The following is a 22335-nucleotide window of genomic DNA, read 5'->3' as shown; positions in this document are numbered from 1 at the left end:
TATAATAAAAATTTGGAGCAGATAGGTTACTCCAATCTAGGATGCACTTGGAGTTTCCTCACTTTAATCGTAGAAGATTTAAGAACCATGGACATTTGAACCCAAATGAATTACCCGATTGACCCAACCCTTAGTGGCGAGGAATGTTTATTTGATCGTCAAAGTCGACAGGGAAGAACAACATTTCAAATTGTGGTTCTCATTTCTTGAATGAATACTGGTGATTGATTCAAACAATTTTTGTATTTTTGTAGCATTTGGTATTATTTTAAGATTATTGTAGTGATCTAATTATCATAGTGATAAGATTATCAAAATAATTTAATTATTAATGACAATAAATTATCATATCTAATCTAATATATATTATATTACAATATACATAATTATCAAATAAGGTTTGTTGATATAGATACTTATGTAGACAGTTTTTTTTTTTTTGACACTTTAGAAAATTATTAAAATTTTTCTTTATAATGATATATAAGATTTTTTTTTTAATTTTAGACTCTCTATCAAAAAATAAATTTCAAAATTTATTTATTTATCCAAAACTCTTAAAATTTAAATGAAAAACCAATTTAGATTTAAAATAACTAAATGAATAAAATTATTATTTTTTATTTTGGTAAGATTTTATTTAAATAAATAAAATTAATTCTTATTTTTTATTTATGGATTAAATAAGTTTATTTAAAAAATTATTGGTTGTCCAAATCTTTTTAAGATATATTTATTTAAAAATTTTAAATTATCCAAAGTTTTTCTTTTTACTAAAAAAAATCATCTTTATTTGTCAAATACAACTTTAAATATATCTTTTTATTTTTAAAATTTAATTTTCTAATAATTAGTTATATGCATAGGTCTAGACATGGGATTAGTTTTAAATGGCCAAATAGCAAGTGGAAAGCATAATTGTTCTTGTTCTATAATTAGTGTTACATTTTGGAATGCTTATATTTTTGTTGCCTTTACGATTAAAGTTATAGTATTAATAATTCTAAAGATTGCCAGTGGAATATAAAAAACTTCACCTATCATTTTCAATCAAGACAACAGTATATATTTTTATTTTTTAAAATTAATTTTTTATATATATCTTAAATTTTAAAAATATCAAATATAATTTATCTTAATAGATTTCATGATAATCTTTTATTATTTAAAAGGGTCAAATTTAATCTCTTAATAATTTATAAATGATTGTTTAATATCATTCTTTAACATCAATTTGATTTTTTTTTGTCATTGTTCTTTATTTTTGTATTATCTCATTTTCTTTTTATATTAAAAAGTGGAAGTTATAGAAGCATTTATTTATTTATTTTTAGATACTTATAGTAAGCACACAGGCTTTAATTTTGACTTTTTTTTTATATATTACAAACTATAAAGTTACATAAACACATATGTTCTTACATATTATAGGTGTTGTCTACTAATGTTTTCTCCTTACTTTTAACTCTTTACTTAATTAGGTAATTTTTTACTTTCGATTAACTTTATTTTTTTTGTATATTACAAAATGCAAAGTTATAGTAAATATTTAATTTTATTTTCTAAGTACTATCTATAAACTTTTTTTTATATTAAACTCTTCACTCAATTAGGTAATTTTTTTCTCTTAATTCAACTTTCTTATAATATATAAAAACACTTTCATTAATAGTCTATTTGATTATATTGATTCGAACCTACTACTTATATCAAAATATTGTTACAAATAATAATAATTAATTGACTTTTGAAATCATATTTTATATATGTAATATAATTAGCGCATCAATTAAGATTTTGTATAAAAATTTGTAATATGCTATAATTCTTCCTCTTCAAAGTCATAACACTTTTTTTTATTTATAAAAATGTTAGGATAAATTTAAATCCAATCTGATTTCATTCTTTTTTATTTTTCAAATCAAATCTCATTTAATAAGTACTTGATATTTTCTTAAACATAATTTTTTAAAAATATGAATTTTAAAAAATTAAGAAATGTTCATGAATTGGTAGCATCCAGTTATAAACATTTCTAAATTTTAGTTATGTTTCAAGTCTAACTCAAATTACCTATTCAATTTATATTTATTATTAAAATATTAGAATTTTATAGTATTAAATATTTTTTAAATTTAAAATTAAATAATTTTTATTATAATAATATTTTAAAATCTATAATTAAAAACTTATGTATAAAATCATAAATTTGACCTATAATCTAACTAACAAACAGATTTACTTCCTAATAAAGTTAAAAATTTATATTCAATTATAGTCCATTTGTATTTTTTTTCTTTGCTTAAATTTTGAAAAACATTCATTAATCAAACATGAATATGAATTTAAAAATACATATTTTCTTAATTTTTTAATTATTTTAATTAAATTAAATTTATTTAACTAACTTTCTAAGATTTAATTGATATAAAATTATATATTTTTCATATGATAAATAATATTATCATACTTAAAGTGTATGAGATTATTTGATAAGAAAAAAACAATGGAAATTAAAAAAAAATAATTTGTTATTTTTTTAAAAAACCTTATAATTAACCATAATTTATAGGATTTTTTCCATTGTATTTTAACTATAAATTAATTTCAAGCATAAATAATTAGATATATATGATTTTGTCTTTCTTTTAAATTTAAAAATTTTGAATAACTAATAATTTTTTAAATATATTTATTTGATAAATAACATAAAATTAGAAATGATCTTATGTTTCATCATGAAGATAAATTTTTTTACACACATAAATTATTTATGATTACCTTATTAAATAGATAACAAATAACTAGATTAAATGACAAGTAGTTTTTAACTTACCACATCACAAACTAAATCTACTAAAAAAAAGAAAAAAAAAATAGTTTCAATTACAATTGAAAAATAATTGATTAAATAATAATTAAAATAAATTAATAAAATAAAATAATTTGTATATTGCACAGGTAACAAATTAGTTTGATACAATATTATAAATAACTGTTATTTTTAAATCATTGTGTTTTGTATTATATAAAAAATAAATAAATCATATAATACAATATATCCAAAATAATCTTATAAAAAAGTAAACATTAAAATAATTAAACATTATTTTATAAAAACTATAAAATATAAATCAATTTTCATAAAAATATTTTTTTTAAAAATTATTAAATAAATTTATAATAGTTTTTCTAATTAATACAAATTTATAACATAAAATATTTTTAAAATAAGTGATTAAAAAATTAATTTTTAAAAATTTTTAATAACCAGCTTCTTTGAATAATGTTAACTATATTTTTCATGAGAATAAATTAATCAAAAAATAATATTAAAAGTTAATTTTTTAAGATAATAAAATTTTTTTATTCTTTTAAGTTGAAAATTAAATCACTCCTTAAAATAATAATCTTATCACCTCGGTGATTTAAAATCACCATCTTCTAAAAATTTAAATCTATTAATTACAAATCACCGTAATTTTTAAATAAATTATCCCATACCAAACACCCTTCGAGCAATTTAGAATAGTCAGAGGATAACTTACCAAGTTATAATTGCCATAACAGCTAAAAAAGTAAGCCAGCAATGATTAACTTTTCATACGTTGGTAGCTCTAGAGTAGCAATTGCGACCCATGTTTCATACAAGAGACTTGAGATTATCTATGGTTGAACTGGAGGCACAAGGCATTAGCCGAATTACTCAAAGACCATAATATCTTAAATCGATTACATTTGGCAATATATATATACACGTATGCAATGGACACGAGATCCTCACAGAGGGAAACAGAGAAGAACGAACCAAGTGCAGTAAAATACAGGATGAGGAAACTGTCTAATCATCTTGATAGATATCGTTTGACATTTAGATCCCTATAACTAAAAATTTACAGAAGAAAAAAAGATAAATATATATATATATATATATATATATTAATAAGAGAATAAAACTATCATGTACTCCTACATTTTTACAACAAAATTTTTTAGAGGTATCGTACAAGTGGCTTGAGAGGATCTAATATGAATTCCATCCATCAGCTCTGTTTCAAAACCGGAAAGCACGTTAAAGACTGAATTGGCAGGCATAGAATCCAGTAACAGCAATGTCCAAACCTTCAATGCAGTTAGAAATTAGAATAGCTTACTATTTTAGATTGGTATTTGGGCCCGCTATGCCCCACCTGCGTTTTAATTTATAACCCCTTATTCTTGCTGCCGACTTAGATATGATACATTCTTCTCCATGACATGATGACAATGATAAAAATGTTGCCAGCTATAATTCATGCTCTGAGCCTCCAAGGGTTTTCCCACCATGCAGCAAAACTGTACTGATTTCATATGGGAGAATCAGAATGTCATGGTAATGGACAGAAATATGGAGGTTATACGCGTCAATTACTGAATATTGGCACTTTTGTTTGGACTCTGTATCATGTGATCAGACTCCTTTGTGAGAGTACTAACTTTCAGCTTCTCATTTTCTGCCTCCTTCTGTGCTTTCTTCTTTTCCAATTCAAGCTGCTTGCAGTTTTCCTCGTGTGCTCGAACAAACATCCTCACAAAGTTGAGCAAAGTAGACACAACTATAGGAAAAGTGGCAGTTAATAAAATAAAGTAGATGAACAACACTAAAAACGTAAAACAGCTCTGCAGCTAAGAATCACATGGGTGCATGTTGGCTAATAGTAGTCCAAAGCATTCAAAGTCAGGGTATCTATCATCAAATTACTTAGAACTAACATGTCAGCATAAATGCTAGCTATAATATCTAAATCAGATCAACTTTACTATAGGTGTCCACCGAAGTGACAATTGCATCTTCAATTCCATTCTGATGCAAAAGTGACCATCAATTACTAGATCAAGAGAGGGTCACTGTCACCATATAGGACAGCATCACTCAAACTATTGCTATTGAGGATCAGCAGAAATATTTCTACAATAAAAGAAAATCAACAAGGCACAGATTACTTCCGATTAATTAGACCATTAAATTTCCATTCTCCCAGGCTTCAAAAACCCTCCCCTTCATCTTGCCCCCATTTCATTTTATCAAAAAGATTAGTAGCAAAATGTAAATGAAACAGTTCTTTCAATAAATTCCTAAACTGTTGCAGGGTTTTCAGTAAGCATTAAACAAACTTGTCTAGACTAACAGCTACCTTGCTCAAATGGGCAACGTGCTGGATCTTCTCCAAAATAGAGAGCCAAGGCATCTGCATTTCTACCCTGAAGACATCAAATTTAGAAATGCTAATGAGTTTGTTATGTTGCAAGCACATTAAAGATGTTAGAAAAGTAACTCTTCAAAGTGATACATACCACACTAGAATAAAGTGAAGCCAAAGACCTGACTTCACCTTCAGCAAAACTAAGGAACTCCTTTAAAGTCTGAATATTTAAATGAATAAAAGCATTAGTTGTTAGCAACTATTGATCCAAACAAAATATGATTCCTAAGACAAGAGATATAGATTAGCTCGGAGCCTCATGGTACCCTTGATTTGCACCTGATATTTTGAAGGCCGAAGAAGTTTTGCCGTTAGGGCATTAGGTATCCTGATCAATGAATATTTACTAAAATAATTTGGAAGACTGTTCACAGTGGTTCATATTGGCCATCATTAATAAGTTGTCATATCAAGAAACCCAATGCTGAGTGGTAAAGATGATTGGATGAAAATAAAGTTCAGGAACTTTTGACCAAACCTCCAACCTCAACAGCTCTATGCAAGTTTCTTTTAACCAAGATTGACTTGAACATCCTAATATTTAGCTTGTGCAAAGGCCAAATATGACCTACTAAAGTACTAATTACTGAAGAGCTTGATTGAAAACTTTAATGCACCATCTTCTTCCTCTTTAAAAATTATCCAACATGGTTATTTTAGCAAAGGGAATGGGGGGACAGAATAGGAAAAGCCAAGCTTATGGTGTCCCCTAAAAGACAATGCATTCATTACTAGCAGAAAATCCAAGCAACGCATGAATGTGCAGAATCCTCATTGACGTGCAAAATAACTAGTTGATATATAGGAATTACCCTGCAAAAAGTTTCAGACACAGGACCGTCATTTTCTGAGGCGGTCAGTTCTTGTACAACTTTCTCCAACCCTTTACTAATGGCTTGCATTTCCTCTGCCAAACATTTCAATTGTATCTGCATGGTAACCAATAATTTTGCTTAGCAGCATATGCCAAAGGCCAAGCAAATTAAGTATGACCTCAAAAGGCCATAATAAATTTACCTTTGTTGAAGCTTCCAAAGTCACAAGGTCTTTTGGAAAATCTAGTAATTCTGGCAACTTATTGACCAGGACCTAAACATCATAGGCCATTCGCAGCAAGTATAAATTAATATTTTCATATATAATAAGTTATGGTTTGCAATGGTAATAAAAGCAATATAAGCAGCTAAACTAAACAGTTTCTTCACCCATATTCTTTATTTTTGGGAAAAAGAAATGAATATAATATAATTTCTCTCTCGTAAATTTGAAACATGCATTCAAAATGAAGGATAATGAACTTCAGCAAAGATCAACAACTTTGAATCCATCTTTTAATCGAAAGACATACACACTCCAAAGAAGCACAAAGCATTTTACTTGTAGAACCACTTGTAAAGAGATGATAAGCTTGCTCAGCAGGAAAAGATATTGCAGACTAACATGCAATCCTAATCGATATTTTTATATTTGCATAATCAAATCCCATCATTACAAATGTAAAACAAAAACATGCCATGCATTTTTCTGCAAGAATTCTTCATGATCTTAGCGACCTTCACATTTTAAAGTTAGTCTTCAACCAAATTAAACAATGATGCAATAAATGTCTGCGCACACCATGCATTTTACTATGGTCTTATAAACAAACAGAGAAGCATTCCATTTTGAAACATAATTGTACAAGTGCAAAATTATTCAAGTTATTCAGGCAAATTTAACAGCAAAAATCAGTATCAGGGAAAGTAAGAAAGGTAGATGATCTTCTACCTTACACAGATAATGCATGAGAGTCATCTTGTTATTCCGAGCTCGTGTGTCAGTGAGTTTAAGGAGACTATCCAACCGAAAACCAATAGCAGAACCTGTGGGAGGAAAACCATAAATTACTGAAATGCTTGGAGTAAGTTGATGCTTCTTCAAAAGATTCTACAGAACTGCCATCTGGGGACAAGAATGTACAGAAATAACAATAGCAATTGCAGAGGTGATTAATAGAATAAAAGTGACCAGAAACTCATTTAGGTACCAGATTTCTATTGTTAGCATTTGGGAAAAATCACAGGATTAGTGGACACACTCAATGCATAGCTGCCTGTAATTAACTATAGGATTGTGTTGAACATTTAGAGTCTCAATCAACAATAAGGAAATGGTGACATGGACAAATCATTCAAGCAAATTAATAGAAGGCAATCAGCAGCGAGGAGATTGGCCTTGGTTTCCATTGACAAATCTATCTTCACCAGAATGGAGCACAAAAAGATGACTGCAATAAGATGTTCTTCATCTATTAATAAAATCTACCTCATCAATGAAATCACTCACCCCTTGCAGTTCCATGGTTCAATGCATTTCCCAGAGAAAGAATAGTTTGCATGATCCTTTTCAATTTGACCGAATTCCTCACCTGATGAATGCATTGTTGAAATGGTACAAATGACTAAATTGTTCAGGAAAAGAACAGCTTTAAATGAAAAAGCTAACTTGTATAAAAAGAAAAGTTAACTTGCCTCTTCAGCAGCAGAGTTTACAGTATTCAAGCTATTTCTAAGGTCAAGAACCTGGAGAGGTGCAAAAAGTACCAATTAGGCGACAACAACAATAACAGAAAGTATCTCATACCAATCTTATTACACGGGTTCTCCTCATACCTGGGAAAAGAATTGTATCTTGAATAAGAAAACTCTTAGCTTTGACTCTACCCGTGGCACTTTTATCAATTCTAGGAAAAACTGTCACCAAATACTAGGCAGGTAATCGGATATAATGCAAACTAAATTGTTCAAGAAAAGTGTATACAAAGATACTCCACTGACCTGTTCACATTTTCCCAAGTTTTCCTTATCTCCATTGTAAACCTGAAAATAGAAATATGATCAGCACTTAAACCATGATTATTGGCATAATGTACCAAATGGTGTCATCCACACAGATAGTCTTGAACATCTAAAAATCTTAAAATCTGAAAACTGTTACCTTAAGAGCACAGAGAGGGAAAAGATAAGCACATACTATCAATACCTTGAGCAATTCCATCTCTTCTTTTGTAGGACAAAACTTTATTAGGTTCTCAAGCTGATCAGCATCTAATGCTGTATCATCTAAGGCAAGGACCGAACTCTGCAAGATAGTGGGAGAGAAGCAGAAATGTAAAAGACCAATTTAAGACTATTTCAGGGGCAACAATTTGTAAACTAACATGTGGAATGTAATATTAAGTATAATTTTGGTAGCCAAGTGGCGAGGAAAAAAAGTAATAGAAAAAGGGAAAGAAAAAGATCTAAGCCTAACATATACACATCTATGAATTAAATCTTGTCATTTATTAACAGTGAAAAACCATGATACCTGTCTCTTGTACATTGAGCTATAACTGAAAATCTCAACTACGATCAAGTAGCATTTATTTTAAGAGAAATGCCATATGGTTTATCTTACCATCAAATCAGGCAAAGGAATTTTAACTTTAGTGAGCATGATTTCACAATTATATGCCCGCCTAAGCTCAATCTGCGATATCAATGAATTTTTGGTGAGATAGCAAACTCGGATTAGATGCTCCAAGATGAATAAGAGATTATCAAGAAGATAAAGAAGAGTGCCAACCAGGAAAAATAACGTTATGGAAAATCACCATCTAGAACCAAGTATGAAACGGCAGACAGGTTTAAAGAAACAAAAAGAAAAATCCTTTCAGCTCCAGTTTGGTACAAAAACAGAATTTACAACCTGGGTGAGGCAATCAAGAAAACTAATTTGGGATTCAACGTGTTCAAAAAAATTAACATGCTAATTACCAGCTGGACTTTCTCAGGTTTACGGCCTGAGGCACGACGATTTGATTTCCCATCCCTGCTACTATTATCTGAATTTGGTGCAGCTGCAGAGAAAAGATTCTCAAGTTCTGACATGTCAAATTCTGGAGCCCTAGCACGGATTAAAAAAAAAAAAAAAACTGAACCATAGTACATCTCTATAGAATTATATGAACTAAAATATTTCTGTGACAAATGTGTACTTAGAAGCTTCCTCAGGTTTTTGTGCCTCAGCCCATAAGCTTCCTTGTGTGGCCCTTGTCAACTTCAACCAATGATATGGCTTCAAGTTGGTTTTTCTGGATTGAGCCTGATTTTTAGGACCAGCACGTGATATGCCCCGTCCCTTCAAACTCAAAGGAGCACCAGAAGGTGGTCCTGGAATTGAAGGTATATTGCCATTGCTTACCGAGTGTGACTGTGGAGAGGTATCACCTGCTTTAGATAATCCTTTGGCACAAGGTGCTGGAGGAGGTGGCACAGGTGGCACATGTGCAGAGTTATTTGATAGACCCTTTGGAGCAAGATTAGTTGGAGGGGGTGGCTGTGGCACTGAGGATTTACTAGTAGGATCTGAGACAGATCCAGAATGTAGGGGAGGTGGTGGTGGTGGAGGAGGTCCAGACGTCCAAAGCTGTGGTGATGAAGAAATTGAGCAGGTGGCTGAGGAAGCAGCAGTAGGGAGTGGTGGAGGAGGAGGGGAAGGGGGAGCTGAAAATGAATTCTTTACAGTAGAAGATGGAAATATTCCTGAGAATGGAGGGAGTGGTGGTGGGGGAGGGGAAGACTGAGACAAGTTCTTGACAGTGGGAGCTAGAGATGGACTTGAAGAGGAAGGCAGGGGAGGGGGAGGGGGAGGGCAAGATTGTAGTGAGTTCTTGACCATAGGAGGAGATTTGCCAGAAAAAGGAGGAGGTGAAGGAGGGGGAGGGGCAGATTGGAGTGAGTTCTTAACCAAGGGAGATGGAGGTGCCCCTGAAAAGGAAGGTAGAGGAGGGGGCGGGGGTGGGGGAGACTGGAATGAGTTCTTCACTGCAGGAGAAGGAAATATATCGGGAAAAGATGGGCCTTGAGAAGCAGAAGATGAGCTTGAATTAATTTCCATGACAGAGGATGCTCCTGAAAGAGAAGGCAACAGAGGAAGGGGAGGAACAAATGATGACTGAACTATACCAAGTGTTGTGGTTCCTGGATGTTTGGTAAGTGTTGCTTTTAAGGTCTCTTTAGGTGAAAGAATGGAAGAAGCTTTTGTTATTAGGGGAGCTTCACTGGTAGATTGTGTACCAGGTGAAGGAGGATTTGGTGAAGTAATCGCAAGAGTAAGCTGCAAAGGTTTAGGTGCATTTGACAAAGAAGGAGATGAAATAGCGGAGGAAGATAAAGGTAATGTCAAAGGATGAAGGCATTCTTCACTTTTAGATACAGCATGATCATGCAATAGAGCTGTAATGCCAAGAGCTGAAGGTGCACTATGGTATCTTGATATTGGCAAAGATAAGCCTTCCAAGGAATTGCAATATGAAACTGGTGCAGAGATTGAAGAATAAGGCACTCGCTGGGATATGATCTTAGGTTTTGCAGGCCGTTGAAGAGCAACCTGAAGTTCTTGGGGTTCAATTTTCTTTCTGGTTGAATTTACAGTTAGGGTTGGTTTGAAAGATGATGTAGATTGCACAGGCTGTTGTAGAGCAACTTGAAGTTCTGGAATTTCAACTGTTCTTCTAATTGAATTTGCTTCTGGGGATAGTTTAATAGAGGTCTTAGAATGTTCTGCTTCTTGTGGAGCAACTTGAAGTTCTTGCAATTCGGTTTTCCCCTCAATTGGGCTTGTATCTGAAGATGATACAGAAGAGGGTTTAGGCCGTGCAGGCTTGTGGTCCGATGGTTTAAAAGAGAATGTAGATTGTTTCTCCAAAGAAGCAAATGTTGGACTTGCAAGCATGTGTTCTGATACCTGTAATTTTGATTTCTCCTTGACTTTATCATCATGCAAGACAATGGCTCTTTCCATACCCTTGGGAGAACCTGTCTCCAAATTTTCTTGTAGTATATTTGATACTGAGATCGGCTGAAGCAGCATATTTGCTACATCTGTCTTTGGAGATAGCCAATCAACATTGCTGAAAATCTCTTGAACTTTAGCAAAAGCTTCCATGGGAAGGCCATCTTTCTCCTCAATACCAGGTAAATCAATTGAAATAACTGAAGTTGCAACATCCACATCTGAGAAAATAACCTTCACCCAGACAAAATAATAACCATCCAAAAACAGAACAAAGAGCACAAGAAAAAAACCCAAGTACGGAGGAAGAAAAATATATAGTTATATACCTCTACTCTAAAGTCCTTTGGAAATCGGTCCATGGCATTCCATAAGATGTCAATTTCTTCACGGTTAAGCATCAAAATATTTGATCTTATAAATGCCGTATTGAACATGACCCTGAACATCATTGATTCCCGCTCCTGATCACTATCCAAACTAATACATTCGAGCACGACATCACCCAGAACATGGCATTGGATGTCGATTTTAACTAATTCGCAATCCACCTGCAAGAATAAATGAAGAATTTAAAAATATAAATAAATAATTATGATGTGGAGAAGAGTAACTTCATTTCCAAAGTAGAAAGCAAACGAAGTCACATTGTGAATAGTGATGAGGGAGAAGTAGCTTCCATTCAAAAGAATAAAACTAAAATAAAGGATGAAGTATAAAAGTTATTTCACAGATTAAAAGAGAATCAGACTCGCCTGCTTGTAATAGCGAACAAGTTTACTCTTCTTCGGTGTAGAGAATAGAACTTTGGGGGTCCTGTCAGCAGCCATAAGAGGATCCTGTCCATATATCCTAAATACTGGACGGCAGCCCCCTTCACCATCCATATTAGGAATAAATCTTAGAATAATACAGTCTAATGTGAGTGCCCTATCTGATGGAGGCCATTCTGAACCTGCATTTCTCCTAGAGACATATTGAAGATACCTTAGTTGAGAGGGTAGTGGATTCAAGGGAGACATTAAATGCAAAAGCTCACGAGGTGCTTGCTTATAGATCATTTCTAATGTTTTCTGCTCGCCAGTGAACTGCTTCCTATATATTAGGAGAGCAGCAAGCATAAATGCCACAACTGGCCACCCACCTAGTTCACTATGCATTAAGATCACATTTTGTTGCCCAAGCAATAACCAGCTTTCACTTGATCTCAAGAAATGATGGATCACCTCCAAGTTGAGTAATGGGCAACCTTCATATTGACGAGGATAGTCCATTACAGTCATATCATACTCAGACAATATGCTAGCAATCTGGCTTTGGTACTCTCCTTCTCGGAAGTTAAACACCATGAATGAAGCATCAGGAAGATGATCACGGAGTTGACCCACTATGCCTCCAATGTAGATTTTATATTCCTTGTCTTCCCAAACGTCAGTAGAAAAGCAGCAATCAAAAACTACAAACGTACACAACAGAACAATGGTTATTAAATAGGTAATACAAAAATACTTTCCAGTGACTGAAAAGCCAACCACAGTTTCACATATACTGCCACATGGCATAGATTAAGTTGTTTTTGCACCCATTTGTCATACAACAGTAAGTAAAAACCACTCTTACAGGGAAATCAAAATCTCCTTGACCAGATTATGTAAACCTTTCAAAACCCTTACAGATGACAAAGAGGAATAAATTATAAAAACACCTTATTAACACTAGAACCATATATAACAGCATCTAAACTACTAATAAAATGATGCCTAACCTAAAACATCAGCTTATGGCTTAAAGGATGAATTCTTGCAACTATGGCACGCAGCAGAGTTTACACTACATTGTTAATTGATTTTTTTATGAAGATAGTCGATTAAAGAAACACTACTTCAAAGTTTTACAGGCCCCATTGAACTTGTAAAAGTGTTTATCATAATATTCCCAGCAACTTATACTACGCATCCAATCAATTTTTTTAATGAAAAAAATCATTTAATCTTAGTTTTCTCCCAACAAAAAGAAATTCTCTCTCTAGTATTGATGAACTGGAGTTCGATACCATTGAACGTACATGTCTGCAATTCAAACATGCCAAAAGAACTTTTCCCAAGTCGGCATTAGCATTACTCTCATTTTACTCACTTCCATTTTTATCTAAAATTCACAGAAGCAAATTGAATTTGAATTAGAAAAGAAGAAAACAAAAGCGTACCGTAAACCCTTTCAGAGATCTCCAAGAGCCCATCAGGCGGCTTTCGATAAAAGAACTTTCTAAACAACGCCATTGTTGTTCCAAGATCCGGCAAAAATCAACTCAGCCTAGAAGAAAAAGTTACCCACATTGAGGTAATATATAGATAGAAGAAGAAAAATGGTGCAAATGATTGCATTGGCACTTGGCAGAGGAATGGGAAGGGAATATTGCTGGATTTGGAAGCAACAAGCTTTGAGGGAAGTGTCAGAGAAACTTAGCTTTCAATCAAGGGACGTTAAGAGATAAGAGTTAGGTTTTAGAGAGAGAAAGGGAAAGAAAGGAAAGGAAAGAAGAGGAAAGGAGAGGAGACAATATTCAATTCTAACAAGGTTTTGTATGGACAGAGATTTGGGTTGGGAGAGGTTTGTTACCATGAATCAAAAGGAATAAAATAAGAGAAGAGGATCCAACCAAAAATCTCAGCTTTGTCTCTGTGCTCTGTTTTTTTTTTTTTTTTCTTTCTTTCTTTATTCTGTTAATGGATGACGATAGTGATTGGTCCCTGTTCATTTATTTTTTTCATTATTCTCCTTTTCTTTCGTTTTTTTTTTTATTTTCCTTCAAAAATACAAATGACTCAATATCTACAATTTATATTCATTTATATTTACATATCTATGTCTATTATTTATAATCTATAATTTATATTTCGATTAATGTCATCAATTTTATATCTAAATTTTAAACATTTTTAATATAATATTTAAATTATAAATTTATTAATTAATATGAATTAAAAAATTATTTTTTTAATTTTATTTAAATTTAAATATCACATTAAATATTTATTTATAATTTAAAAATTACAAATAACATTAATCATTACATTTATATTTAATATCATTTATAATAAAAATGTTGATAAAATTATTTAAAAAACATTATTTTTTTAAATTCTTAATTTACTTTTAAACATTCTTATCTTATTATTTATTTAATTAAAAAAATATTACATACATAAATTTTTTAAAATTTTTAAATATCAACTCTAATAATACATGAATTAATCCAAAAAATAATGGACTTAAAAAAATCATTTAATCGTGCAATTAACAAGTAAGTTTGATGGCCTAATCCCTAAAGACGTTATTCATGCACACCTTTTTTTTTTTTGTTTGGCCAAAATTCATGCACACTTAACGACTTAAAAGTGGTTGTCTCTTTTGAGTAAATTTTATTGGCATCCACCTTAAGAAAGGCAAAAAAAAAAAAAGCGAGTAGTTTAGTGGGCCTAATCCGGCTCAAAATCAAATCAAACATGGGTTAGGCTGTTAAATCAACAGCCGCTACAAAAAACTAACAAAAAGATGACATGAAATAAGGGTCCTTGATGGGGAATAAAAGAAAAATAAAAATGCCCCCGCCAAATCTCACACCAATCAATGAGTGACAAATTAGTTAATCATAAAAAAAAAAAAAAAGTTCAGTGTTACGTTTTATCACAACAACCGTCGCCATCTTCAACTTTATCATCAAAGTTAATTAAATCATATTTTTTGAATAAATGATAATTTTTTTTATCTATAAAATAAAGAAAAAAAATTTTATGTTACCGAAAAACCTGAACAAACATTCATCAATTATAACAATGTTGTAACCCAGCTCCCCTCGGGTTGGTCGGGGTCAATCATTTTTTTAAAATGTATTATAAAAATAAAATTAAAAATATTTAAATACATTATATTTGTAGTTATGTATAAATAAAAAAATTCAAAATTATACATATATAAAAATATTACAATTTAGAGAGAGATTAAAAGTTAATATTATAATTTTGTTATATATATCAAATAAAACAAAATCATATACAAAAATAAAATATCTTAAATAAAATCTAACTCAAAAAATAATTTCCATTTCTTCACACCCAAAAACCCATTAATCCTAAAAAATAAACAATTGTCATGTAAACAAAATCTATACAATAATAAACTCTCTCAAATAAAATCCAACCCATAAAATAAAATTGCATTTCCTTGTATCCTAAAGCCTATTAAACCCTAAAAAAATAATAGCTGTAACGTATAAAGGGTTACTCATATTTCCTCACAGCTAAAGCTCATCAAAAAAATAGTAAATATTATGTGTATAAGATTTAAGGAATTCTTTTAATAGATAATAATATAAATATCAAGATAAATCAAAATAAAAATATATGATAAAGAATTATAAATATCTAAATTTTGACATATGTTAGATATTTTATGAAATTTATGTGAAATAAAAATTTTTATAATATATTTTAAATCATTTATGTTATGAAACTATGTTGTAAAAAGATTTGTTAAATTTTTTTAACTAAGTGATTATTGAAAAAAATGTTAATTTTAAATGATAATTCTCAAATTCACACACCTATTAACAAATTTTTTTTCATGTAAGCATTTGAGATTTAAATTTTAATCTATATCCACTTCAAGTTTGAGTGATTCACGCTCCTTTCAAAAAAAAAAAAAAAGGAAAGACTTTGTTTAATGTTAAAAAAAATGTAAACCATCCATTACAATTATTGAGAAAAGAGGGAAAACTTCGCTTTTCGAATTTTCATAGTATTTTAGGACAACAGACAAGGAAGAAGGCGGCTAGGCGCAACGCGTGGGAAAAAGGGGCCCGACACCACTTTATTGGTTCCACCAGACCAGACTTATTAAATTAAGGTTCGGTCGGACCCATCCTTTATCTTTTTTTTTTTTTTGGAATCAAAGCCCAAAGAAAGGTGCCTGCTTTATTGCTTCATTTTTTGTCCTCTAATGGAATTTTGCAAACGAATATCAATTAAGGTTAATGTCATAAATAAATTTTAAATTAAAATAACATATTTATTTTTATATTTAAAATTTAAACATTTTTAATATAATATTAAATTATAAATTTATTAATTAATGTGATATCTAAAGAATTATTTATTTATCACTTATCATCATTTAAAATTAATTTCATTAAAGTTAAGTATTATATTAATTAATATATTTATTATTTAAACATAACATTAAAAATTTTAAAATTCAATTACCATACTTAATATGTGATCATTCATGAAATTAAACTTATTATTTATAATAATATATTTGTATTGAATTCAATAGTCAATAATTTTTTTAAGAAGTAGAATTCAATATTCATAATTATTTTTCATAATTTTAATATATTAGAAAAATTCTCCATCCACTTAATACTAATACAAATAACTTGCATTTGAAAGTTATAATTTCAAAAAATTTAAAATTAAAATGGTTTTTATATTAAAAGTTACTTTTTGTCACAATCTCAATATTAAATAACAAAAAATATTTTGAGTCAAATTAATTTAAATTTAGAATTACAAAAATATGTTATAAATTTAGCTAAAGTCTAACCAAACTTGTGAACTTGGCAAATAAACTTACTTAAGATAGTTTTTTCTAAAAACTATATTTTTCTTTTGATAAATTAAAAAAAAGTTTATTTTTCTCTTAATCAATTTTTTTTTTACAGATAAATATAAAAATATATTGTAAAAATTAATTTATAAAATCAATCAAGCAAAAACTCTGTTATAGTTCAAACCTCACAAATCACCGAATAGTAGCGATATAAGCGGCCAGACATAAACTTTTTTTGAAAGGAAACTATGTTGTTGTCAAAATCAAAACAAGAGGGCTTTTAAAAAGAGCAAGTTCCATACGGTTTATGATTACACAATTCTTGAAAGAAGTAAAGTTTCAAAATTGATAATCCCAGAATTACAATTATACTAAAAGCCACTGTCCACAAACAACAGACCAATTATTTCGCCATTGCATTGCAAGAAAACTGCACGTGCATTCAGGTTGAATTTTAAGCATTCTCTTCTCTTACAAATTTACAAACTACTTTTGAGCATTGTTCACGCATCAGCCTTCCACCCGGAACCACAATCTTTAGTCTTCTTTACAAGCTTTGTTCATGCCATTTTTCTTTCTCTTGCGTAATTGGGATGACATTGCTTATAATAATTATAGTATACTTAATTAATTAATTATATAAGTTTATTAATATTTTATATAAAGTTTATATTTATAAGTGATAAATTATTATAAAAATTTTTATAGTAATATCAAACTTGGAAAGAGTATTTTTTGTATTTAATTTCGTTACAACACACAATTTTAAAAGAAAAATATCTCATGCATAGTATGTGAAAATTTTGGAAACTTCATCAGTAATATTAGAAGATTATCAAATACTTTAAATATGACAATAATTAATCATGCCTCAAAGAAACAAAAAAAATTGAGACATGAAACTAATAACACCAACAAAAATGCAAAAACATGTCAGATGCCCCTTTCTATTATACTTCTAAACAAATAAAAACACATACCATCAAATAAAATCAGGACCAACTGCTGGGTCACATTTTCCTCCTTTTTTTTTTTTGGATTTTCTTATTCTATATACTACTAATTTATTCTTTCTAGTGCCACTACCCCATGCCTGCTCCTATGTTCTTCCTACCATTTACATTATCATTTATTCATAGCATTAAAAAAAAAACATTTCTTTAAAATGCTTTATTATTATCAAGAAAAGACAAAAATACTCCTAAAATTAATTATAGGTGACAATGAATTTGAATCCAATTTGATAAAAAAAAAATCAAACTCGAACAATAAAAATAAATAAATAAATAATGATTCCAACATGCATAAAAAAAAATCCAAATCCAAACTTGACCATGACTAAAAAGATATGCTAATTGAGACTTAAATATGACTCGGATCTAAGAAAAATCAAACCCCAAAGAATTGCAGCCCAGTCAAAGCTGCCTAATTACCGAGGCTAGAGGCTTATGAGGCTTAGTGGGGACTCAAGTCCTTAGTCCTTACGAGATAAAATTTTTTTTTGAAATTATGTGCATTTTAAATGAAGTATAAAAATTTTTATCGATTTAATTTATTTATTGTTAAGATTATTATTGATTATTAAGAGAGTATTTTTAATAATAAATATTTTGAATATTAGTTTACATAATCGAATAAAAAAGAATAATTTAATTTTGTATTTTGAAAAAAATATATTCAAAAGCATTCATAACAAAATTATTGTATAACGTTTTTAAAATATAAAATTCCGTAAAAAATACTTGTAAAATTTTTAATAATTATAATTGAATATAAAAATTTTAATATTTAATATTATTATATTGTTATTTTTTTATAATTTAATATACTTAAACTAAATCCCATTAAAACTACTATCATTTGCCGCAAATGCAAAATTGGAATGTTAGTATGGCATTTTGTAGAAAGTGTTAAATACACCACAGCAAAAAGAAAATGATAAAATTTCATAAATATATCATAACACTTAACATCTAATAATTTATTTTATTATTTTTTAACCTAAAATCGTTACTTTTTTTGTTTTTTATTTATTTTTCATTTAAATTTATACTCTCTCTCTAAACATTCATTTTCTTTCTCTAAAACCAAGCCAATTATCTCTTTAAATCCAAATCAATCTATAACTAACAACCTTCAAATCACCAAAATCTCACACCACCACCACCACCACCACCACCATTACAAATTCACATCACTACCAATCTTCATCTTTTAACTTTCTTCATCAAAAAGTCAAAATCACAGTTATACTACAAGCAACAATAATCCTCCTTTAATAATACTTAATTACCTTATAATTTGTTTTATTATTTTTTTAACCTAAAATCGTTACTTTTTTATTTATTTTTTTATCTAAATTCATATTCTCTCTCTAAACATTCATTTTCTATATCTAAAATCAAGCCAATTATCTCTTTAAACTCAAATCAATCTACAAATAACAACCTTCAAATCACTAAAATCTCTACATCATCGTTACTTTTTTATTTATTTTTTTATCTAAATTCATATTCTCTCTCTAAACATTCATTTTCTATATCTAAAATCAAGCCAATTATCTCTTTAAACTCAAATCAATCTACAAATAACAACCTTCAAATCACTAAAATTTCTACACCACCGTCACCACCATTACAAATTCACATCACTACCAATTTTCATCTTTTAACTTTCTTCATCAAATAGTCAAAATCATGATTCTACTACAAGCAACAATGATCCTCCTTCAACATCTAGAACTCCTAGGCCTTTTCAAACTCCATTTCTCAAATAATATAGAAATGAAGGGTATTATTCTACATCTCAAGTAACTACTCTTAATCATGGCGTAGGGATTATTTGGCATTTTAATGGTTTTATAAGCTATCAAAAGCATTCATACAAAACAACCTATGACAACATGTAGCTTGAAGAATTACCTATTATGGTAGAACATTGTATTAATTATAGTAAGAGGAAATTTGAATCGGTATGAAAGAATGAGATTTTTATTTATAGATAGAAACATATTTTGATAGTGGAAAGCAAATCTTCCATCAAATATCACATTGATGATCATATGAGCTTTAATTTAAATGGTTCACTAGAATATGAAAAAATTAAACCAAGCATTTGTCTTAATCTTTCAAATGGCATGTGCATTGGGACGTTTTATACTGAAACCAAACAAAGTTTCACCAATAAAGAAGTTAGTGAATGTGTAAGCAGTGTCGAAAGTTTGGTGAAAGTGTTTAAATGGGTAGGAAGACAAGCATCTATAAAGGGAGCGTTGACAATAATATTAACGATGAAAGCAGCATTAGTTGTCCAAATAGGGCCATCGACAAACCTTACAAAGCAAATGATATAAGATGAGAAGCATTTCAAGTTGTAAGATCTTTGAAGGAAGACTTGGACTTTAAGCACTATTAGGTGCCGACGAGACTCGAACGTGGGAATATAGGCAATGTTTATTTATCATAATTGACTTAATGGTAGTGGTGGTATGGAGATTTTAGTGATTTTAAGTTATTGTTTGTAGATTGATATGGGTTTGGAGAGAATTAGTTTTGTTTTAAAGAGAGAACATAAATTTTTAAAGAAAAGTATGTATTCATACAAAGAAAATTTTTAAAAAATTTAAAAAAAAATAAATAAATAAAAATTTTAATAAAAAATTTTAAATATCACATTTTAAATCACGTAATATTTTTATTTGAGTCTTAATCATCAGATATATTTTTAAAATTAACTCTAAAGAGAAGGCTCAAAATAAATAATTTTTTCATAAATATAAATATTTTATTTTTAATATTATTGTATTATTATTTTTTTATATTTAATATATTTAAACTAAATCCCAATAAAGCGGCAGTCATTTACTGCAGGTACGGCATTTATGGAAAGTGTTAAATACACCCACAGCAAAAAGAAAAAGCCCAAAATTAAAAATTTCCCCACAATTGAAAATCAAAACGCTCCCTCTCTAACTCTGTACTTTGCCTCATAATCTCATTTAATTTCTTCTCTGTCACTCTCTCATTTCTCCTCTGTTTGAATCTATCCGCTCCGCAGCCGAGAAATATATCTCAATCCCGATGCGGGCAGTCTTTAAGCACCTCTTCTTCTCTCCTTTCTGTAAATCCAAATCTTCCCATTCCTTCCCTTTGAGCATCGCCGACGTGCTTTTACTTCAAGACCACGAAGAACAAAGCCTTGTTCTGATGGACGGCTGCAGAGGATTAAACTGCTCCACGCTCTGTCGGATTGCTGCTCGCTTGTTCTCCGGCCTTAAACGTTGCAAGATGCAGAGAATTATCGGTGAGAGAAAAAAAGAAGACGGTGAAGCGGCACCACCTGATGTATCCGACGCTCCTGATTCGTCACCATCAGGTGAAATTTTTTGTTTCCTATTGTTTATAATTTGTTTTTTGAAATTGCAAATTCTAATGCTTTATTTTTTTATCAGAAAGATGTAGGAGGGAATCTAATTTCAATGTGGGAATAGGGTGCTGTTTGGTCCAACTGGTTGCCGAGTGTAAAAATGAACTTCAGAAAATGACGGAATTGAGAATCCAAATGGAGAGTGTTCTTCAAAATGTTAAACAGGAACTCCGAAATAATGATTTACTAGTTGCTAAGAAGCTTGAATCAAACGATGGGGTTGAGGAAGGTTTGGGTTTTAACAGCAATCTGAGATCAAATAAAGACGATTGTTTGGTGGGAATGGATAGACTTGAAGCAGAACTTGAAGTTGAGTTAGAACGTTTACAGCACCATTTGGATTCAGGCAAATTGTCTACAAACCCACCTCATGAAACCATAGAGGTACAAAATAAAACTTGGGAATTGTTAATTTTGCATGTCTAATTTGAATTCATAGTTAACATTTGGGTGTTTCTTTTCAAAGTAAAGGTACAATAAGTAATAGTATTAGTAGTTTATATAGAACATTTATGTTAGAATTTGATATGCTAAAGTTTAGTCATTTGTAACTTTGTTTTTTTATAAGTATAGTGCTAACAAAATGAAAATTTTCCCGGAGATTTTAAATGGTATTGTTTGCAACTATAGGAGGGTACTGTTAACACTTCAGTGAGAAGCTACAGTAAAAGCTATGGAGAAGTTATTGACCCTACAATTGATGGTGAAGAAAAAGACTGTTGGGACTCGCATTCTGGGGTTCCTCCACATGAACTCGAGAGAAAGTTGCGTGAATTGGTGGAAACAAGGCAGGAACAACAGATAAGAGAATTAGAAGCTGCTTTGGAAAGTGCAAGGCAAGAGCTTCTTGAAAAGGAAAGAGAGATTTCTTGGTGGAAAGACACTGCGCGCCTCATGTCGAGGCATGTTGAAGAACCTTCAAGACTTAATCTCCAGCATGGACAACATCCTCACCCCATAGGGTGAGAAAAATTCATACTTACTATAGTACTTGTGAGAGTCGTATGTAGCTCAAATCATCATGTGTCCGGTGCAGTTGTTGGTGTTCTTCCCTTTGTATTAGTAGTCTTTGTTTTTTTTGCTTAGAGCATTTGCATTGTTTGATATATTTAGTTGATTAGTTTGCAAGTGTAATGAGAAGTAGGAAAACTTGAATGAAACTAATACACAGGTTGAAGGGATATAGTTTGTCAATGGATGGCTTGCATAAAACTGGTTTCGTTTTATCATTATTATTACA

The 22335-nt window shown here is 30.3% G+C and overlaps 2 protein-coding genes across 5 annotated transcripts; one reads left to right on the top strand and one right to left on the bottom strand.

Moving 5' to 3' along the window:
* Positions 1–3829: 3829 nt before the first annotated feature.
* Positions 3830–13966, bottom strand: LOC111285025 (formin-like protein 18). Of its 4 annotated transcripts, XR_016343036.1 has the most exons (18): positions 13267–13935; positions 11816–12516; positions 11390–11611; positions 9262–11294; positions 9041–9170; positions 8682–8753; positions 8256–8363; positions 8060–8101; positions 7895–7975; positions 7754–7804; positions 7569–7650; positions 7011–7105; positions 6261–6332; positions 6056–6172; positions 5335–5403; positions 5175–5241; positions 4155–4595; positions 3830–4049 (listed from the first exon to the last, which is right to left on the bottom strand). XR_016343036.1 is itself a non-coding variant. In XM_089762721.1 (17 exons), exons 1-17 carry the CDS (start codon positions 13337–13339, stop codon positions 4408–4410), a joined length of 4203 nt encoding a protein of 1400 aa, XP_089618847.1. In that variant the 5' UTR covers positions 13340–13935; the 3' UTR covers positions 3830–4407. The 4 variants fall into 4 exon arrangements, 3 of the variants coding, with proteins under 3 accessions (XP_089618847.1, XP_022729968.2, XP_089618848.1); XM_089762721.1 differs by having other exon boundaries at positions 3830–4595; XM_022874233.2 differs by having other exon boundaries at positions 3830–4595; positions 8265–8363; positions 13267–13926.
* Positions 13967–20605: 6639 nt separating this feature from the next.
* LOC111285621 (protein POLAR LOCALIZATION DURING ASYMMETRIC DIVISION AND REDISTRIBUTION-like) lies at positions 20606–22289 on the top strand. The gene is made up of 3 exons (XM_022875150.2): positions 20606–21044; positions 21121–21479; positions 21726–22289. Exons 1-3 carry the CDS (start codon positions 20750–20752, stop codon positions 22059–22061), a joined length of 990 nt encoding a protein of 329 aa, XP_022730885.1. The 5' UTR covers positions 20606–20749; the 3' UTR covers positions 22062–22289.
* Positions 22290–22335: the final 46 nt, after the last annotated feature.

The sequence above is a fragment of the Durio zibethinus genome, chromosome 6 (genome assembly GCF_047325235.1).
Source record: "Durio zibethinus cultivar Kanyao isolate XHJ-2024 chromosome 6, ASM4732523v1, whole genome shotgun sequence".
Classification (NCBI taxonomy): Eukaryota; Viridiplantae; Streptophyta; class Magnoliopsida; order Malvales; family Malvaceae; genus Durio; species Durio zibethinus.
This window is presented reverse-complemented; position numbering and strand designations above follow the sequence as displayed.